This window comes from Phaseolus vulgaris, chromosome 8 (genome assembly GCF_051622355.1).
Source record: "Phaseolus vulgaris cultivar YP4 chromosome 8, ASM5162235v1, whole genome shotgun sequence".
Taxonomy (NCBI): Eukaryota; Viridiplantae; Streptophyta; class Magnoliopsida; order Fabales; family Fabaceae; genus Phaseolus; species Phaseolus vulgaris.
In genome coordinates, this window is record NC_143505.1 from 61929468 (window position 1) to 61950878 (window position 21411).

Here is a 21411-nt window from a genome sequence, read left to right on the forward strand (position 1 = left end):
CCCGTTCCCTATCTTCTCCTTTGTAGGTTTCCCTTTGGTTTGTTCTCGTTTGTGTGTTGTGGTTTGTTTGCAGGTGGATTTTTTGGTTAGACATATTGTTGGTGCCCACTCGGGGTGATTATTGGAAGGATCGTTGGCTGAGAAGTTGGGGGCAACAAAATCGTCCAAGATGTGTTCGTTGAAATAAAGGTTGATATTAAGGTTTTTTGTTTTGGGATGGTGAACTTTGTTGGTAGATTTTGCAAGGAGCGTGTGTTTAGTTGGTAGATTTTGTAAGGAGTGTGTGTTTAGTTGGTGATAGTTGTAGCGTGGATTGTGTTGAACCAGTGGTCTTGGGTTCGTGAGTTTTGGGTTCATCTAGTGGTTCCAGGTTCGTTTAGCTGGTCGTCTAGACTAACCTGAGGGTTACATGCAGGGTTTGTGTAGCAGACTGTGTAGACGAATTGTTTAGCGAGACTGTCAAGCGAATGAGCAAACAGTTTATCGAAACATTCTAGCAAGATCGTCTATCGTATGTGGGCACTTAGATCGTCTAGTGTCTTCCATCTAGATTGTTTAGAGACTATCCAGCAAAATTGTCTAGTGTATGAGTAGACCGTTTATCGAGACAGCCTAGGAAGTCTATCTAGCGTCTAGGATGAGAGTCTAGTGTTAGTGAAGTTGTGTCTAGCGTGAGCGAATGAGCGTATAGCGTGATTTCAAACAATAGAAAATGAGGGAAACTGAAGCCTTGCGTGTGATCCTCAGGTTCGTCTAGATGGTCGGCTAGACCAACCCAGAACCACTGACGAACCCATAATCATTAGATGAACCCTAATCCACTCACAAACCATGAACAATTCACGAACTCAACCAATTCTTCAACACAATCCACGCCACAACTGCCACCACCACCTAAACACACACACCTTGAAACCAACCAATCGAAAACCAAAAACCCTAATATCAACCTTTATTTCAACTAGAAAAAAAGGGAAGAGAGAAAAAAAGACAACAGAGGGAAGTGATGACAATAATGCCCACGATTCCACTTTTTTGCACAAATATTCGTAAGTAGAAACCCCATAAATCAACAACCAGATACAGTGGTGATAATGTCAACGGTTCTGCTTTTCTAGAAGCAAAATGTTTCTAGAAACAATCCCTCCTCTCCCCTTCAATACTTCTGGTATGGACTTGAGTCGCCTGCGGAGTTCAATGACGGATTTGCGATAGTTCTGTAGTCACTCCTCACCCAACATTCTAAGGCAGTTTTGCAAAATTTCTTCTCCAATGAATCTCGTGCCTACTCTCATTTCTTCCCTCCTCTTTCACACTTTTCAAAATATATTTTATTTGTACGGACAAAAATACCCTTAGCAAGTGGGAGTTATTTCCCAAAGTTGTGTCAAACAAACCTTTTCTTTTAGAGATAGATTTTACATGTTGTCACCACCTAAATAAAGTTACCACAAAGAAAGGGTGAATAACTGTTCCTAGCTAACAAAATTCACTCCAAAATCCAAACTTCTCTGCCATATACCTCTCAGTTACGAGAGCCGTGAATAGAAAAAAAGACTACACTAAAAGCAAATCACACAAGTCCATGAATCTTTTGACCGTATACACACACAAAAAAACACACACATATATGTATATTAGAAGAGGAACGAAACGGGAAGATCTTGAAGCGCAACACAGAAGAAAATGTCCAAGTCTGGTGGTGCAAAGAAAGCTAAAGGTGATCTACGCAAAGAGCAATTGGAAAGCATCCTTGGCTTCTTTGGTGCTGGAGGGCATGTTGAAATTTGTGGTATCCGAAACTTTTGCCCTTTGGGAGTGGAACACGTAGCCACATCACTAAAATCCATGTCCCTTTTCTTTGATGATTCCTGTTTTCTGCTCTCTTAATGCTGCTTCTTGCAATGGCTGCTCCTTGCTGGCTTCGCTCTTGTTCTTTTCCTTTTTCTCGAGGTTTTTGTCCTTCCAGAAGGAACCATTTCTTGAGATAATGTTAAAGAGAGAGAAGCTTTGTGTGAGTTGGTTAAAGGAATAGTGGTAAAGGTTTCTATAAAAAAAAGCTGGCAATGGGAAGAAGAAGGTTAAGAATGAAGCAAGTAGAGAAGATATAAGATAGTGTAAGGGTGAACACAACACAACACAAGCTTTTTTATCTTATTGGAGAGTGCTTTGAAATTGGAATGAAATGTTTGACTGAAAAGAAGGTTTTGTAGCAGAAAAGTGAAGTGATGATTTGTGAAGAAAGAGTGTGTAGCATTTAAAAAGGGTTTTGTGTAGCTGACATGAAAACATGAAAACAGTAACTCCTTTTACTAACACACCAGAATGGAGAAACAGAGGAAGTGAAATAAGGAATCCAAGAAAAATATTTCCTTAAAAGGAGACCAAACCGATCCATCTATGCTTTTCAACCGCCCATTTTGGAATTATAAACACCTATTTATCAAACTATAATTACCACCCACACCCTTGTTTAAAGTATTATTAAATCCCATCCAACAATGACAAAACATAACCCAATTATATATATTTAGGGGAACATTTTTTATTTTTATCATTATTATATTCATACTTTTTACAAAAGAGAAAAAAATAAAATAATGAGAAGAGATAACAACTAAATCAAATGATAAGAGATAAAATTATAATTTTTAAGAGGGTTGAAGATATGAAAAATAACAAAATTACTTCATATCCCATGTTTAATAAATTATAAATTGTTTTGGTTCCACGTTTGATAAACTACTTTACATTTAAAATTGATAATTACTTTTTCTATATGTTAATATTAAATATAAAATAAAAAACAAATTTTAATTAATTATAAGAATAATTAGTTATTTAGTAAATATTTAAAAATAGAAAATATTGAAATATCTAAAATAAAATTAATAAAAATAGAATATGAAGAAATTTGTATATACCAAAACGGAAAATCCCTTTATATACTAGTATATATATATAAATATAGATAAATCTCTTAGTTTTTATTTATCACAAGTTAGATAGACTTTCTTTTTCTTATATTGAAATATGTAGTAATTGACTTTAAGAACAAATCTATTTTGAAATACTTGACCTTAAAACACTAGCCACGTCTAAAAAAATAAAAGAGATTAAAAAGATAAATCAGCCATTCTCACCTCAAGTGGAGACTTACTCCAATAAATACAATAATGCCATATCACTTACTCAAAATTATAGCAATTTAAATATATTTTTTTAATAAAAATTATCTTCAAATGCACTTATAATAATTATTTATTGAAAGAAAGATTTACCATCACAACTATTATATTTTTTTACTATTTTTTCTATCATAGCAGACAAATTATACTTTATATATTTCTTTATCTTATATCTCTTTTCTCCATGCACTATAAAACATAGAAACCTCCACAAGTGAAAAATAAATATATGGGAAAAGATATTAACTTCATAATTCAAAAAGATCTTAATAATAAATGAAAAAAAAAACTATTAATAAAAAAATACAATAATTCATGGTATTTTACTTGATGAAATAAACTAAACTATTTTCCATGTGGATTTATTGATAGGTATATATATATATAGTTTGTTCCAACCTAGGGATTGGAAAAAGGGAAGGAATTTAGATAGAGATTTTCACACTCGTACGTCTTGGGCCTATGTTATGTTTAGAATAGCAGACAAAGTTGTAAAGAAAGTAAATTATTCAAATACTCTATAGAGCTATTCTACTTTTGTTTCATCTATCAACACTTCAATTTTTTTGGATCACTAAAAATGGTGGGAACACATTCACATTATTCTTTTATCGCGGATTTTTTATCACATGCACACTTTAGTTTGCACCTAGCTTTAGATTTTGAACTTCACTTTATCAAAATATAATTCAAATTTCTCTGTGCAACTTTTAGGATCATAATCAATTTAAGGAAAACTGTTATCAGGTAAACATGTAAAGTAAGATGATGAAAAAATGTTAAGACATTTACAGAGAGACTCACAACAACATAGAGACACTATAAATAAACAGATAAATAAAATATACACCTATAATTGTCTTTTGTTTTGTAACCATCTACCTTGACTTAAAATATTATAGTTTTATTTCAATTTATTTTAAAATATTAATATATATATATTATTATATTACTAAAGTAGTTCTCAAAGTAAATATTTTTTTTATATGAATGTATAGTTTTTCATCAGTCCAATCCTTATTTTTCAAGGAAAATATGTATTATTATTACATTTTATATATATATATATATATATATATATTACAGAGTGAACTTTAAGTTTAACTCAACCCCATAAAATCGGTTTATGGATTGAGGTTTGCACCCACTTATATACAATGAAATGTCTTTATTTCTAGTCAATAAAATGTCTTTATTTCTAGTCGATGAGAGATCTTCATCAATTATTAAAATATTTTCTGACATCAAAGATAAAGTAAAAAAAATAAAAGAATGGTAATTATATCATCTGACAACTTTAGACTAGATTAGTTAAAAGATTAATCAAAATACCTAACATTAAACTTTTTATAAAAAAATAAATTATTCAAGATAATAATATTTTAGAATTTGAAAAAATGATGAGTATTTATTCTTGACTCGTGGTTTGTGCGCGTGGGTATTGGCAAAAAAAAACCCGAAATTTACTCCTACTGTCGAGGAGAATTGGCCAAACTGGAAAAGGCAACAAAGGTTTGAAAATTTTGGACCTCAAGTTTTTGTTTGGTTAAGATTGACCTCAAAATCCCAGCTTCAAATATCTATCTTTCTTTTACTATAATGATTTTCCATTTCCACTGATCTTTCAAATTATCAACTCTGCACTTTTTTGAAATTGCTTCCATCTGTGTTTGAGGATACGATGGTGGGTGGTGTATCTGTTGTGGTGGAGTCCCACACTTCCCCATGTTTGTGCGTGGAAGCTCTAAGCACCACCAACAGTGCCAGTGTTGTCTGCAATACTCTGAGTCTGACTCTGAAGAGGAAACACTTGCTGAGACATGGTACCATGAAACTCAGTACTTCCTTCCTTGAGACTCACAGTGTTAACACAAGTTTGAAGAAGCAGAGCAGGCACAAGAAGAGGACCAAAACACTCACTGTTGTCAACGAGCTCGGTGGCCAATATGAGGACACTTTTCATGATGTTAAAAAGGTACTTTTTTACATCACAACTCGACGACAATATTTCATTATATATGGGAGTGTAAACTTCACGCACGAGCTGTTTTTTTTTGTCACTTTTGGTGTAAGGAGAGTGTGTTGGACATCCACATTAACTAGTGATTAGAGTATTTTATAGTATATAAGTGTATTTCAGTCTTATCTTATAAACTGGTTTTATAAGGTTGAGTTAGGTTTAAAATACATTTCTTAAAAGGTACTGAAAAAATATGAAGTGGTGTGAAGTGTGGTTCTAATGATCATTGGTATGACATGTAGTAAAATGTGATTAATTTTCTGTAGTTTATAGTATTGATATTTCTATTGGCTCTTTTCAATTTCACTAGCTTCATCTTTGGATACATACAGCAAATACTCAATTATTTCACATACAAGGCTGTGAGGACTGTTCTTCATCAGTTGTATGAGATGAATCCACCTAAATATACGTGGTTCTATAAGTAAGTCAAATACATGTTGTAGCAACAATGTTAATTTGTAATTATTTATTTCAGCTGTTTCCATTATGTGACAATGTAAAGTAAGTTTCTAAGTTTTTAGATAGATGTTCAATCTTATTAAGAAATAAATTTTAAGTTTAACTCAATCTTACAAACTTGACTTATAAGGTGAGGTCTGGTACAAGAGCCATTTATAATCTATCCTAAAAAAAGTTTGTTGGGTTTATCAAACCACTACCGCTGTCAAACCATCCATAAATATATAGTCTTACACACGAGTTAGCTGTCTCAGCGTAAGGAGTGTGGAAGATTCCATATCTATTAGTGATAAGAATATTTCGATGTATATAAGTGGTGCAGAAATTAGGTTAAGTTTAAAACCAATTCTTAATAAACCTGAATTTGTTAAAAAGAGAAGATTGCTGAGATTCTATATAGAAAGTTTCTCAAATATGGTTGTTCAGAATGATTATTTTACTTGAACTGGGTGATTCAATACCTGGGAATGCATGAATGTGTGAATGAAGGAAATTTGTTTTCTATGTTGACAGTTTCGTTGCAACAAACGACCCAACGGATGGGAAACGTTTTATACGATCCCTGGGGAAGGTATGTAATCTGATGAGTTATATAACTTGCTCATAATTTCCAGAAAGTTGGTAGCTAAAGTCTTCTTTTTCTTTTGATTACTCTGTTGAAAGTTTTCTACAATTTTGTAAACCAATACATGTCTAAATTTGTGAAATGAAAAAGTACTACAATGAACATTTTTGGTGTCAAGAGCTGTTATTTGTCTTCCTGTGCTACAATGTTTTTCATTATTGATGCTGGTTAAAAGAAAAACCATCTGCATTGTTGAAAATCTCACATCAACTAAAGATTAGAACATTTCATAGTATATAAGTAAGTACAAACCTCACCTTATATGCCGATTTATGAAGTTGAATTAGGCTTAAAGTTCATTTCTTAATATAAGCAAGCAAATGTCATTTACATAGTTGAAAACACTTTGATAATAGAAAAGGCGATAACATCTATCACATTACTTGGTGTATGCCTTAATAAATTGTCCAGTTTTTGTTTCCTTCTATTCCACAGCTCCAATTTTCATGTCTGCATTACACTACTTTCAGTCTAATGCCTTTAAACAGGATACTGATCACTTAATTTTCTGTAAAACAAATGTTCTGATAGTAACATTTCACAAAGTATTAACTGATGGAAAATATGCCATTTTTTGTTTAGGAGCAACGTGAACTTGCTGAAAGAGTGATGGTAACACGGCTTCACCTATATGGCAAATGGATCAAGGTAATTGAACTCAAAATTATAACCCTCTGTGAAGTGGTGATGCACGCCACAAACTTATAACCTTTCTGTTCTACATCTCTATTTCCATGCAGAAATGTAATCACAGTGAGATATATCAAGAAATTCATGATGAAAACTTGGAGTTGATGAGGGAAAGGCTCATGGAAACTGTAATATGGCCTTCAGATGACTCAAACACATGAAAAATGGGTTCATAAGTTAGGACCTTCGATCTTATTTTTCCTCTAGTCCTTTAATTTTGGTTTAGGATTTAGAGTTTAGGGTTTCAGAGACAATATGTGTCTCTCGAAATTCCTTTTTGTCTCGAAATTCCTTTTTGTGTCCTCTTCTCTAATTGTGTATATCTCCATACCTTTACACATACAATCAATTATTTAGATAGTTTGAAATGAAGAACTTACAAAAGGGATGAAAATTTGTACACATTTCTTGTAAGAGTATAACCAATCACTAGAATTCTATTGTAATGGGAGGTGCAGGCCAAAAGCTCAAACTAAATTATGCACACAAAAAATGCAATCTAAAGGTATATTTTCAAGACCCATTCTCCTGCATCAAAAACACGTTTAATGCAACAAATCACTTCCAAGAATATTCGTTGAGTAGCTGCCCAATAATCCATCGCAAAAACAAACCTTAACCATTCTTATTACTCATCTCTTCATCTGTTTTTAAAAGACTTACTCAATAACTATGGTTCTTAATCCTTTTAAATAAGTTATTAAGTCTTAAAGAGTTAAACTTTTTGGGAAGAACTATAGTTGATTTAGTTACTAGTATTAATGTTTAAAATTTATAGTTCTTTATAAATTATTTCTGATAATAACTAAACGTATTTTTATTCAACTTTACATATTTATACTGATTTTTTTAAATTCCTCATGAATAATACACTTGTTTTTAATTTACTTAATCCGCGACTTTAGTTTCCCATTTTAAAATAAACATTTATCGCCCTTATGTTAGAAAATATACTTTTTTTTTATCTAATTTCAAATTGTGTTTATTTCGTTATGTTGTTTAATTTGTTAAATCATTTTCTATAAAATTAATATATTACATTGCGAGTTCAATTGAACCAAAATAAAACAAATAAAACACGCAAAATTAGACCAAAATTACACATCTATATAGATACCAAATATCTCTACAAAATTGTCTTTATACTTAAAAAATGAAGACATTAACTAACTATACGTTGAACTAAAAAAATAACTCGTAATTAAATATTTTTTTAAAAGGAATTAATACACAATTAGTATATAGATTAATTCTTACAACAAATCAAAATAAAACTTCTGATTTAATTCACATAAAAAAGTCTACATGAGTAGGATTTTACCTGTATGCTAGCGTAGTACAAAACATAACATATGCAAACAGAATGAGTGCAACGCTAATCGTGTGCCCTCCCCCTCCAATTTCATTCTTTTACTACAATTTTGTCATAAAGAAATAAAATTAAGTTTCTAAATGCATGCAGCTGCTGTTATTACTATAAAATTTCTTGGTTAGTTTTATCCAAAGACAAAAAAAAAAAAAAAAACTCACTCTTTTGCTAGAACTCTAAGGTTAATTTTGATTTATTCCAATCATTGTTACCTATCTCATTTTGAATGACATATAATAAGCTTAATCTGCTAAATTAATTAATTAATGCGTTGCTGCCGATGCTAATGAAATATAGGTACTAAGTTTGGTTCACAAATAGTGTTCACAAACTAATTTTCGCATTCTCAAGAATTCAGATTTGAAACTAATTCTTTGGGACAGGTTAGAAAAATTGGTCATTTGCTTTTACCCCCTCCCAAAAGAAACAGGAGTAATCTGATGACCCAGAAAAGAAATTTTACAAGACATGCAAAGATTCATTTCAATCATTACCCCCTTGACATTTTGCTTACACATACAATTCAATCATTCGTCAGTATTCCAGAATCAGAATGAAATCGAAACTAAGTTCTAAAATTGACATTTACTACTCATATAGTACAATACTAAAGCCTGTAAGTCTACTTTAATCTTTCCGACTTACAAAAGGTGATACACAGTGTGAGCAAAAGAGAAAGAGTCTTTGGGGTGACCTGGTCAGGAGTGCTTACAAAATTCAAAAACCTTCACACTGCTCTGACTGGTTCTAAAAAATACAAGTAATTTTATACACCTGCAAAGGAATCACGAAAAAAAACATGTATTAATTTGACACAGTAGAATATAATACCATGCCAAAAAACTTCAAGGGAGACATATTGACAAACTAGTAGCAGCACAAAAATTAAAGGTAAAAAAGGGGCGAGAAAGTATGAAAAACAAGGAAAAAATAAATCTCCATCCACGACCAGAAGACTAGTTCGTGGACCCTAAATAAATAAGAACATATCTCAAATATAAAAGAAATAGAATCACCATCTCACTGTATAAAGTTGCTTTCCTGTCATAGAGCATTGAACCACTGCCAACTTTATACAGTTTTACCATTATGTTAACCAATCAAGGTTAAGCAGATATTAACAACTAAATAACAGTCAACCATTCCAATTTTCAATAGCATAATAAATTTTGCCAGTGGCCTCCGTAAAAAAAAAACAGAAATAGAAAAGATAACAAATCATTGATGTAAATCCACAGGTACATACCATACTTGATGCGGAAGCACAAGACTGGAGACACCTTACATATAAGGTGGGGATGGGAAGAAAACGAACTATCGAGATTTATCTTTGCCTGTTGCCCAAGGGCTTTGAATATGGAGTAACTGATTACAATTAATTATCACCGAAAGTAATAATCTGCGCAAGTGCTTGTCTTGCACGAAGCTGCATCAACAAAAGAAAATTTATAAAATAACTAAAGAAAATCTTAACTCATTCAACCCTATTTAATTAAATCATCCTAAAAATACCTTTTATTTAATTCAAATTTTATTTTCAAAAAACCTTTTTATTCTTGTGAAATCAACCGCGTGGCTTTTAAATGGAGAGTATTCCCATTTGAAACAAGTTCCCATAAAATTGAACTCTTCCATCAACTAATATGAACGATAATTTACGAAATGAAGTTAAATTTATAAAGGTTAACTAACATTCTTGACTAGCATGAATTGCTTCACTAGCATAACCAATTAGTGTGAATATGTTGAGTCTAGAGGGAGTAAAGAACAAGAACAGTTTGAAAGGAAGATTAACAGACCTTCACATCCATGCAAGGATCATTGACCATCTTCTTGATTTGAGAAACAATTCCAGCATTACGCAGTTTTACAATCCTATCAAATGCACCAGGACTTGCAGGAAACGTGAGATTTACTATGACCCAAAGGGCAGATGGGCGTAAACGACTGTCATTGCTCAGCAAAAACCGGCTAAAGAAAGAGTGAGACCCGTTTTCAGCTTTTGAAAAGAGTAGCTGCATGACGGCTTCTTTATGAGACTCATTTCCACATGCAATATTGCTGAGTAAGTACATCCCCTACACGGATAGATAACAATCAGTTTGAAGAATAAGATTTCAACACAACTGCAATTTCTTTTTTCATATGCTTATTGTGCTAATTTCTTATTTTTATCTTGTCAGGGACAAAGATACCTTGTTCAACCTTTACACTTCCATTGAGATCTTCAAAAAAAAAAATCCTATACTTTTTTCCCTAATCACATTGACAGAACCATGCTCTCAAAATCGAAGTAATATAAATAAACAAGATATTAATCTCAAAATGACTTGATTGAGCCATACCAAAAAAAAAGAGATGAAAGTGGATCTATTGTTGCCCCCATAAATATTTGATGCAACAGATTTACAGTGGTAAATTTTAAAAATATAACCTAGTCATAGCGGCCCTGGTACCATGGCATCACCATTCTTCTAAAAAAGGTTTAACTCCAGCACAAAGTAGTTAGGCTTGTGCATTGTCCACACTTCAGACGCATGGGGCTTTTGCGTGAGGGAGTGTGCTAGAAATATAATATAAAAATCATTCTTATGCCTTTACCTAATAACTTTTAGCCACTCAATCTATGTTTTCCAGGGGAATTCCCTCTGTAATCTGTTGTAAGGAGAAACTATCTCTCGTTGCATAAACAAAATTTTGAGAATTTCACTAGCATAAAATATTTTACGAAACGAATCATCTCTCCTTCCTCCCTTACCTAACATAACCCAAAAAGAGGGTGGACAGAAGTACAGAAAGGAGAACCATAACATAATCATAATATATATCTTTAGATTGTAACATCAATAACAATGTCCATTGTAATGACTGTATTCCACCAATGAATATTTCAAAAGTTATTTCCAACCTGTATCCCAATTTCAATTTTTGAAGATTTTTGCAATTGCCTTCCAACAGCATCCAGTATGATACCATCTTCAGCAAAAGCATATTCAACACAATCCATACATCCACCAACCAAATTGCGAACAAGGGCCAGAGCTTGTTCTTGAACAGAAGGCTCTGGATCTGCAGTGTATCCAGAATCAATGACAAGTTTTTTGGCACACACCAATTGATCAGAAAAAGTAGGAACTGGCAATGAAGATCATTACCACAGATAAGGCTAGCTACAGAAGACACTGTCAGCTCCATGAAGATTTCTTCCTTACACATTTTGTCCGCAAGAAATACCATGTTCCTCAAGGCCCATACAGCATTTAACCGTAAGGATGAATCCATAGACTTTGTCAATTGAACAAGCTCCTTAATACCTCCACATTGTATGAATCTAGACTTCTGTGGTGTGAAGTCGATCACTAGGTTGCTAATAGCACCAAGGGCCGCAACCTGGCAATATGGAAAAAGCTCTGCTTACTAATAATTAACATGTAATTGATATTTAACTCTCAGATTCCACAGTTTAGATTTCAATCCTTTAGCACAATTGGCTGGCAATTTCCCTTATTTACTTCTCCAGGAAAGAAAGCCAGCATATACTCAATTTAACTTACATACAAAAAACTAGGAATGTTGTAAATGTGATAAGACATACTCGGACGGAAGTAGAAAGATCAGATAGAAGCCGAACCAAAGTAGCAATAGTCCTTTCATTCATGAAATAGCCTGCACTCAAATTCTGAATAGAATTTTATGAGAACTGTTACACATAGGATGAAAGACAGAGTGCTATTAGTCACAAGTTACGCACCTTGACTGAGCGTGAGACATTTTTTAAGCAAATGCAAGCTGCAGTGCGCACATTGGCATCATCATATGTTAAGGCATCAACTAATTTATTCAAGGCCTGTATTCACAAACAATGAAGCAGAAATTGCAAGTTGACTTAGTATCTAAGTTCATAGTTTACAGGGGCAAATTTTTCCATTACAAGATTCAGAAGAAAAACAAATAGCTTATCATCTAATCTATGTATCAGGAAGAGACACATTGCAGGGAGTATATCTACAGCACATCAATAAATGCTAAATTCACTACCATCCATATATAATTCAATTCAATGCCATGACATCATGTTAACAACCAATGGGGGTATTCCATTCTTTACAGAAGATTCTGGTTCCATTTGTTGACATATTTACTAAGCTGATGCAATATCACACACAAGTTATTTCTGCTGAAAAATTAAGCAAAAATCGCATTTACATGGAAGCTTCAATATGTATAACTGAGAAAGAGCTGCGAGTAAGAAAAAAAGTATGAGCCTAATGATACAACCTAAAAAACTTAATCATTTAATAGAGAATAAATATAAAGCATACCTACAAATGAAAGAAAAAAAAGTCGGTTGAAACCCTACAGCATCAGTTTCCAGACTGAATCTTAGAACCCTTAAGCTATTGTTCTAGAAAATAACTGCAAGTACAAGCAGACATGGAAAAAACGAAGCTATATGTTTGTCGCCAGTGCTACATGATAAAGAAAAACCATTGCCACATTCACATAGCCAAAATTACAATGACACAAAAAGGAGGAACAAGAGACAAAAGAAAAACTCAATAATAACAGTCGAGAGAAGGCTACTTTCAAGTAAATCAGTATCAGGGTTAAATTTGTAGGTTTCTTTTTAATTTTCATTAGTTGTTTATATTTTCCAAAGCAAGGAAGACAGTGGTATATATAGGGTGGGGGGGAATTAAAAAATGGTTCCTAGCAAAAAATGTAAGAGTTTTACTAATAGTTTCCACGAAACAACACACCTGCAATGAAAGAAACTTAGACCGGCAGCACTCCAATTTTGAGCAAAGAGCAGCCAAGGCTATGAATATCCCTTCAAGACGTTTGGGATGTAAAGCACAATTCTGCAAGTGATTGTTGAACTTATCAATAGCATTTGCCTCAAATGCTAACTTCTGCACATCTTCTTTTCCTTCAACTAAACTTGAAAAGGCAAAGCAAGCATGGTCTCCAACTTTACCGGAATCATCAAGGAGCTCAAGTAAAATATTTATCAATTTGGTTTCGATTCCTGTGTCTTGTAGATAGCAAGAAGATGAATTATTTACACAAATCAAGCATAAGGAGGCTAATAACCTTGTCCGAGAATATCTGTCCTTGGTTAATTCAATTATTGAACTCAAAGCTCTTCCATTTTGAAGGTCCACAAATTTAGAGACAACTTCTGGATTGTTTTTAAGAATTGCAGCAATGGACTCTAAACTAAAATCTCGCTGGCTTAGAGTGCCATCAAGAAGACTAATAAGTCTTTCTAAGGCACCCGCACAGCATAATATATTTTGTTCATCACTTGTCTCACAAGACTGAATAACAATGCTAGCACCTAGTCCAGTAAGATTTTCATTGCCACTTTTCAGTAATGAAAGAAGAAATCCCATGTCCTGTTCTTTATAAAAATCATACTTTGGAGCTAGTTTTGATTGATAAATCATTCTTAAAGAGCGGGCAGCAGCATCCGCAACCTGAAATCAAAGGGAGACAGGTCTATTAGATCATTAGAAAAGAGAAAAAATAACAGGCATATCACATATCACAGAAATTATTATTGTATAAAGGTTAGGCAGCTATGTTTTGTTGTACCTACTGCACGACACAATAGGACAAAAGGCATAAAGAAGTCTTGAAAAATATTTAACATTGAAAGGTTAAATAGAAACAATAACAAAAGCATTTCCTGAAACCTCTGTCCATTCAACCTACACTAAAATATGAAGGTACAAAGTGACAATACTTGGTAGATTATGTCCACTCCACACCCCACAGACTGCATTAGATCATAATCTATCTACCCCTCACAACTATTGTAAACAGACTAAATACCCACCAGATGCAGCCAAACAAAAGCAATATTTATTAAAGCATCCATCGCACTAAAAAATGCTTCATGTTATGGTAGGAAAACAAGTTATCGGGAGATTAATAATTGGACTCCCTTCTTGGAAAGGGCAAAAGCCAGGTTTCGGTCCTTCCAATTTCTCTACTAATAGCATTCACTTAGCATTCCATTTTTCTTTCCCTTGGCATTCCTACTCCACCCTATCATACATCTCCTAAATAGCATAACCGTATTCATCCCTAAGCAAAAAACATATGCAGTTCTTGCCATTACCATAGTAACTAGTAGAGCCAACAGAAACCAAGTAAGGTTACAGTACATCAACATGCCACAACCTAACAAAGACATAGAAAGACAGGATTACGGACAAACTAAAATACGCACATTCTAGAAACTGTAGTTGATTACAAGATAAACACATGACTATTTCAAACGAGTTACTCAATTCCTAACTTCCAATGTACCACACAGAAATACGAACAGCGCTGCCTCATTTCTCGCAATAGCAACATCATCTTAAGCACCAATGTCTGAGAAACAAAACACGTAAAACAAACTCGAGAAAAACACGCTGTAACTACTCGAATTTACCTTGTCGTCAGCGGCAGAGAGGAGCCTGATCAAATGAGGGAAAGCTCCGGCGTCGAGAACGGCGCGGACGCCGGCATCGACGCCGCAGGCGAAGCTGCCAAGCGCGGCAGCGGACTGGACGATGAGGCTGGAGCCGGGAGCGGAATCGGCATCAGCGCCGGCGAGAACAGCAGCGAGGACGGGGACGGCGCCGAGCTTGATGTAGGAGAGTTTTTTGGTGCGGTTGCCGATGATCTGATTCTTCACCTCTCGAATGGCTTTGAGCTTGATTTCGCAATCGGAGGAGGCGAGGCGGTGGATAATCAGATCGGAGGAAGGACGCGTGGCCGGCATGGTGGCGGCGGAGGAAGGTCATGCACGGCGGAGGAGAAGGCGTGGTAACCTTCTCATTCCTGAAATTCGATGGCAGAAGAGAAGACAGAGATCTTTTTTGTTTGTTTGTTGAATTAATTAGTTATTAATTTTTATGAGAGGGAAAAAATTAGGGGCATTTATTTATGAACGGATAATATAATAGATAGATTGAAGCCGTGTTATTCCCTTTCACAATTTGGAAATGGCGCCCTTCATTTCAATTTCTGATTCCATACTCCTTTTATCTACACATAATACAATTTTTAAAATTTTATTATGTATTGCATCATGTACTCTACATTTTAAATAAATACATAAGTCATGTGTATTAAAATTTAAATTGTAAAAATAAAATAAAAAATATAATTTGTATTTTCGATTTACAAAATTCTAACCTAATAAATAACTAATTATAAAATAATATTTTTTATTTAATATTAATTCATAATGAAATTTAATTTCATAAATATATCTTTGTTACCTTCTTTTGTTTTAGTTTTTCTTTTCTCGATTTTTACTCCTGTTCCGGTATAGTTAATATAGTTCCACATTGTTCAGGAGTTAAGGTCAATAATGACACTTTATATACTCTTTCACCCTACCTCAAACCTACTGATACACCTTTTAAGAACAAAATCGTAACAATACATTAAACTCCAAAATGGACAATATCTCGTGACTGCTATCGATACTATCTCTCAGATAAAAAATCTGAATGAAAATTGTATTTGAACAAAATAATAATAATTACTCATTAAAATCTTATAAACAAACTTTATTTTCTGTCTTATTTGTAGAAATTGCCTATTTTAATTGTTTGTTAGATAGACCATTTTAGTCTCTTTTAATTCTTTTATATACATTTAATCTCCTATAATAATCTCTACAATCTAAAGTTATAAACATTAAAAATGGTGCGTATAGAAATTAAAAATATATATTTTAAATATCAGAATCAGAAGTTAAAGTTTATTCAAGACAAAAATAAAAACAACCAAAGCCAGAGTGGAACATTTAATTCAGATGAAGCATATTTTAAAAATAACATTATTGCTTAAATGTTGTGAATAAATAATGGGAAAGAAATGGGAGAGTTACTATACAAATGAATTTTACAATTAGAGAAAGAAACAAGATTAATTTTTCCTGCAGCAGCTGGGAATTACGTTAACCATATAAGCATAATATATCAAAAACTAAACAGCAAATAAACTGTGTGACACTTGAATCAGCATCAGTGAGAGGAAACTAAACCCTTTAGAAATCAAAATTGCATGCCCGAACGAAATCTAGTTCATAGTCAACATACTTTGTCCAAAGTGGCTTGAATTGAGACATTGCAATGTCAAGCCATGGTTTCATGTTGCCATTGAAGTGCACCACAGCTGCATTCTTGATCTCATCCATGCCAATGCTTGGGTTATAGCCAAGTCCCAGAACATGCCATGACTTATGCAGTGGCTTTGTTGTTGAGTAATATGTGATTAGACCTGGTGGCAATGTCCCTAATTTCCATAGTGTTCTGTTCTCGTTCTGCAGCAACATGAACACAAGCCGTTAAATATGAAATGATATTGCTTAGATGGGTGTCAGCATAGCTGAGATGTCAAGTTGCATAGTGATATCTAACATGAAAGTTTTATATAAAAAAAATATATATGAAATGATATAGCCTCAAAGTTCAAAATTAGCACAGGGAAATTATTTCTATTCTAGTATCTGATTATGCAGCCTCTAGCACCATTGCTAGTGATGTAATATAATGAAGAACTAAAGTGTTGTGGTAAAAAACTAAATAAGAGTCTCACAAGATTCTGCCAGTAATGATATTCTTCTGTGCATTTTGTCCTTCTCCAAGCATCCAAATCAAAGAAATTCATTCCATAAGCCCATGCACAAGCCTTTGGACTGAATTTTTCTTTAATCAAGGGGTGTGAGAAATTCATGTACTGTGCATATCTATGGAATGACCCGAAACATGTTTCTACAGCTCCATTCACCTTGCCATCCATATCAATCTTCCATAGCCCAGTAAGGTCCTTCTGAACCACAATGTCATCATCCAAAAACAAAATTTTATGCAGTTTTGGATACATTTCTGGCAAGTAGAACCTTAAATGGTTCAATATTGACAAATATTTGGGATTCCTGAACTTCATGTTGGTTGTGTCCTTTGTAGCATTCTCGAGCTTGTTCTCAAAGTAAAATCTTTGCAGGTTAGCAGACTCCAATTGTTTAAGGACTGGCACATAAGAAGAATTCAGGAACTTGTAATCCTCCACTGCCTTAACCTCAATGTGTGCACCACTATAATCCTTCAGCTTAAACATCACCTGCATTGCTCCAAGGTTCATCTTATCAGTCACAACATGAAACACGTGCTTGTGCGGCTCCTTTGCATTCTTCATTGCTGAATTGACCACAACAGATGCTGCAAGGACATTGTCTGAGAATAAAGCATAGTGGTACAAGTTAGGATCTTGAACTTCTGGAGGGGTAGGCTTTCCCTCCTCTGAATACTTTTCAGGATGTGCAATCCTCTCTTCCATCAACCTCATGGAGAGACAGTGCAAGCCCTTTGAAATTGACTTGGCAGCAATGAGGCTTGAGAAAGCTCCTTGCTTCTTTGCCTTGGTTAACTGCTCATTTACTGAAAAAATTGTATCCTTCAACTTCTGAATCTTGAGCTGGTTATCAAAGGACTCCTTTGCATCCCCGATCACCTGGCGTGTGGTTTTAATTCGCTCTTTCACTTCCTTCTCCAATTGACGAAGCACTGATTCATCAATATGGGATACATCATTCCCAAAAAGAGGCCTGTATTGAGGCTTGCTCATTAGATCCATGAAGTTGCGAGATAGCTCTGCGAAAACCCTGACAAGCTTTGAGCTCTCAAGCTTGAGTTTGCGTGCATAGGAAGCATACACAAGAGCCAAAGAGCGATGATCATCGGCTTGCTTGCGAATCTGGTCCAACCGAGGATTGAGAGGATCTTTTTTCAGAGCAAGAATGTGTCTCCTTGTTGATTCAAATCCATGTGCAACACCACCATTAGCATCCTAGTTCACCAGCAGAACAACACATAGTGACCTAGCTTCATCAAAAGAATTCATTTCCCAGGAAAAGAAAAGGACAAAGAAAGAAAGTAATAAAGACTTTCCCTTTCCATTAGTGACATTCCCACTGAAAATCCCTAGATTACAATAACAAATCAAAATAAACCCAGTTTGTTTTACAATAAAATTAGCACAGATCAAGGCTAGTTCAAAAGCATAACAACAGTATTTGTCCTTTCTCAGGAAAAGCAAACAAATTAGAGAAAATAACATACATTTTCCCCTTCCTAGTGGTGACATTTTCATTGCAAATTTCTCAGACTACAAGAACAAATCAAAACAACACACACGTCAAGGCTAGTTCAAAAGTATAACAACAATGGTTATCCTTTCTCAGAAAAAAAAAACAAATTAAAGAGATTAATAAACTTGTTTCCTTTTCCAGTAGTGACATTTCCATTGCAATTTTCCTCGGCTAAAAGAACTAAGCAAATCAAACCAAAACACACCCAATAAAATTATCATGCATCAAGCCTAGTTCAAAATGCAAAAACGAATTAATCTACCTTCATAAAATCTCTGTACTTTCCAATAATAGAAAAATACAAAATTTTATCATTTCTGATATCAGTCATCTCTGTTACAGAAAATTACTAAATTAGCTCGTAACTAGGTCCAAACCCATTTGAACCCATATGACAAGGTCCAAAACTAACCCCACCCCACAAATTTTCTCTTCGAAATAAGCCAACCCAGAAAACAAATAAGCCATAATTCGAGAAATAAAATGAAAAGTTTATCTTCCCCTTGAAAATCACAGAACGAAAACAAAAGGGGTTGAAGATTACCGTGTGATGGGAGGAATCAGAATGCGTGACGAGAAAAGATAGCGCGAGGACAATGCAGAAGGCGATGGAGAGAGTGAGAGTTGAGATGGTGGAACGTGGAAATCGAGGATTCACCATTTTTGTGTGAGCATCAGAGTGAAAGAGTGACGATGGATTGATTCAAAAGAAGCAGCACAACTCAACTATCAAAATCATGCACTCTGATTTTCTCTATCACCACCTTTTTCGCAAAGAAAGACAGAAAATTAAGGCGTAGATTTGACATATTTTTAGTAGAGTTTAATTCAAGAGTTGTTGAGTAATTGTTCGAATAAACGAAAAAAATTTAATACAAACATGAACTTCTAAACTCAAATACCAAAAAAAAAAAATACCATATAAAGAAAAAACATGATTCACTCATTGCAAATATTAATTTAATAACAATTGAGTGTGATTGTAATGTTTGAGAACAATTAATGCATGGAAATACAATGATAATAATAAATTAATTTAAAACTATTTTTTCCATTTCTTCTTATAAGTGTGATTCTATTTTCACTATTTTGTTAAGAGTGATATCAAGTTTGAAAATTACATATATCATGAAACAAAAGTTAGTGCTAAATTAAAATGAATAATGTGTATTTATCCAACTTTAATATAAAATTAAGTATATTGAAACTTAATAAAAACCTAAAATAAAATAAAATAACAATAGATGAAAACAGTAGAAATGTTTGAGAGTAACTAACATAACAATCAACATTATCACCAATTATTTGTTTACATTGGTTATTTGATCAATTGACATAAATAAGGTGATATAAGTGATCCATTTTGCACTAATTTATATGTCTACATTGACTTTTATGCTAATTATTTTAAAAGGGGAAATTTTGAACCATTTTTAATTGGTTTATGAAATTTTTTTATAATAATATTATGTGAAAATTGGTTTATGATATTGGATCAATCTTATTAGTGAGCTACTTCGTTTGCACTGTTATGACCTATGTAGTATCTGACACGGATACGGAGATACGTAAAATTTTTAAAATGTAAGACACGGGACACGAATCTATATATTATATAATTATGAATTATATAAATTGACAATAAAGATTTATGTGTACAAGTATGTTCCATATTTTTTTTTAGCGGAAAGATGTTTTTCATGACTGGTTCACAATGATTTGTTTCTTAGTTTTATAATCATAATAAAAATTTATACAATAAAATTTGAATTTTGATAAAATTAATGTATTTTTCTTTTTTAAAATTGTGTTAGAATCATACTAAATTTTTCATAAATCTAACAAATACTTTTTGAATTTGACACTTCACGGATACGTGTCTTACAAATGTCATACGAGTGTCGGTATCCGACACGCAGAAGTGTTCGAACTTCATAGGTTATGGCAAAAAGAGTAATTTATCAATATTTTTAATTTACATAATTAAGTACGATATTTAAATTTAATTTTTTTAATGAATTCATTAGTTATTCTTTCATCGTTTAAATACAAGAGAGTGAAATAACTATAAAACTAGACTATCAAAAAGACATATTAGTAAGTTGTACAATTTGTAGTATAAATAATTCCTATAAGTTAAAATGCTAAGAAATTTCTTACAAGTACTAAATTTACAACATCAACTTATTAGTGTATTTAATTTAAGATAACATAAAATAAGTTTAAGTGCTCGTACATTTAATTAATCAATCATTATGTTCATATTTTTCTGTTATAAATAAATTATTCAAAAAACATAAATACAAGGATTTTAAATTCATATAATGTATCAATATTAAAATATATTGATGTGTACGAAACTGACTTATTTATAAAAAAAAAAATCTTTGATATTCAAACATATTTATGCATATTAACGAATTTTTTTAATGAAATAATCAGAAAAAATATATATAAAAAATTCTTATTCTAAGAGTTGCTCGACTGATAAAAAGAATTAGAAATCTATAGTCGACATTAATCAAAGCAAGATAATTAAAAAAATATATTACGAAGCATATTTTTTTTATTTTTTTTTAAGTATCATTTACAAGGTCAAATATGCAAATATATTTTTATTTCAATACATGTTTTGAGTTTTGTAATTTATGATAAAAACTTTTTTTATGGAAATACATTTAAAAAATTTGTGGTATTAGTATTTATTATTAAAATAACTTACATACTACAAATTGTAATGATACGAAACATTTGATATAGCAAAATATTTGAATATATTTCACGGTATATAGGAAAATCCAATTTTGACACCCCTCTTTTACTCTCAATTCTACTTTATAACTTTTTAAAGAATAAAATATTATATTCAACTAGTATAAATATATATATATATATAAA

The 21411-nt window shown here is 32.9% G+C and overlaps 3 protein-coding genes across 5 annotated transcripts; 1 reads left to right on the forward strand and 2 right to left on the reverse strand.

Moving 5' to 3' along the window:
• The first annotated feature begins 4620 nt into the window (after positions 1–4620).
• Positions 4621–7387, forward strand: LOC137826480 (chaperonin-like RbcX protein 2, chloroplastic). 3 transcript variants are annotated; one of them, XM_090293698.1, is made up of 5 exons: positions 4621–5163; positions 5519–5632; positions 6184–6241; positions 6878–6943; positions 7036–7387. In XM_090293698.1, the coding sequence occupies exons 1-5, from the start codon at positions 5135–5137 to the stop codon at positions 7144–7146; spliced, it is 378 nt and encodes a 125-aa protein (XP_090149824.1). In that variant the 5' UTR covers positions 4621–5134; the 3' UTR covers positions 7147–7387. The 3 variants fall into 3 exon arrangements, with proteins under 3 accessions (XP_090149824.1, XP_068488556.1, XP_090149825.1); XM_068632455.1 differs by having other exon boundaries at positions 4624–5163; positions 5541–5632; XM_090293699.1 differs by lacking the exon at positions 5519–5632 and having other exon boundaries at positions 4625–5163.
• A 1424-nt stretch (positions 7388–8811) lies between these two features.
• Positions 8812–15379, reverse strand: LOC137826895 (uncharacterized). Its single transcript, XM_068633051.2, has 9 exons — positions 14800–15379; positions 13115–13834; positions 12106–12201; positions 11950–12033; positions 11510–11744; positions 11263–11423; positions 10154–10432; positions 9601–9780; positions 8812–9128 (listed from the first exon to the last, which is right to left on the reverse strand). Exons 1-8 carry the CDS (start codon positions 15130–15132, stop codon positions 9730–9732), a joined length of 1959 nt encoding a protein of 652 aa, XP_068489152.1. The 5' UTR covers positions 15133–15379; the 3' UTR covers positions 8812–9128; positions 9601–9729.
• Positions 15380–16161: 782 nt separating this feature from the next.
• Positions 16162–19384, reverse strand: LOC137826897 (galacturonosyltransferase 8). Its single transcript, XM_068633055.2, has 3 exons — positions 19058–19384; positions 16962–18212; positions 16162–16686 (listed from the first exon to the last, which is right to left on the reverse strand). The coding sequence occupies exons 1-3, from the start codon at positions 19172–19174 to the stop codon at positions 16411–16413; spliced, it is 1644 nt and encodes a 547-aa protein (XP_068489156.1). The 5' UTR covers positions 19175–19384; the 3' UTR covers positions 16162–16410.
• Between the last annotated feature and the right edge of the window lie 2027 nt (positions 19385–21411).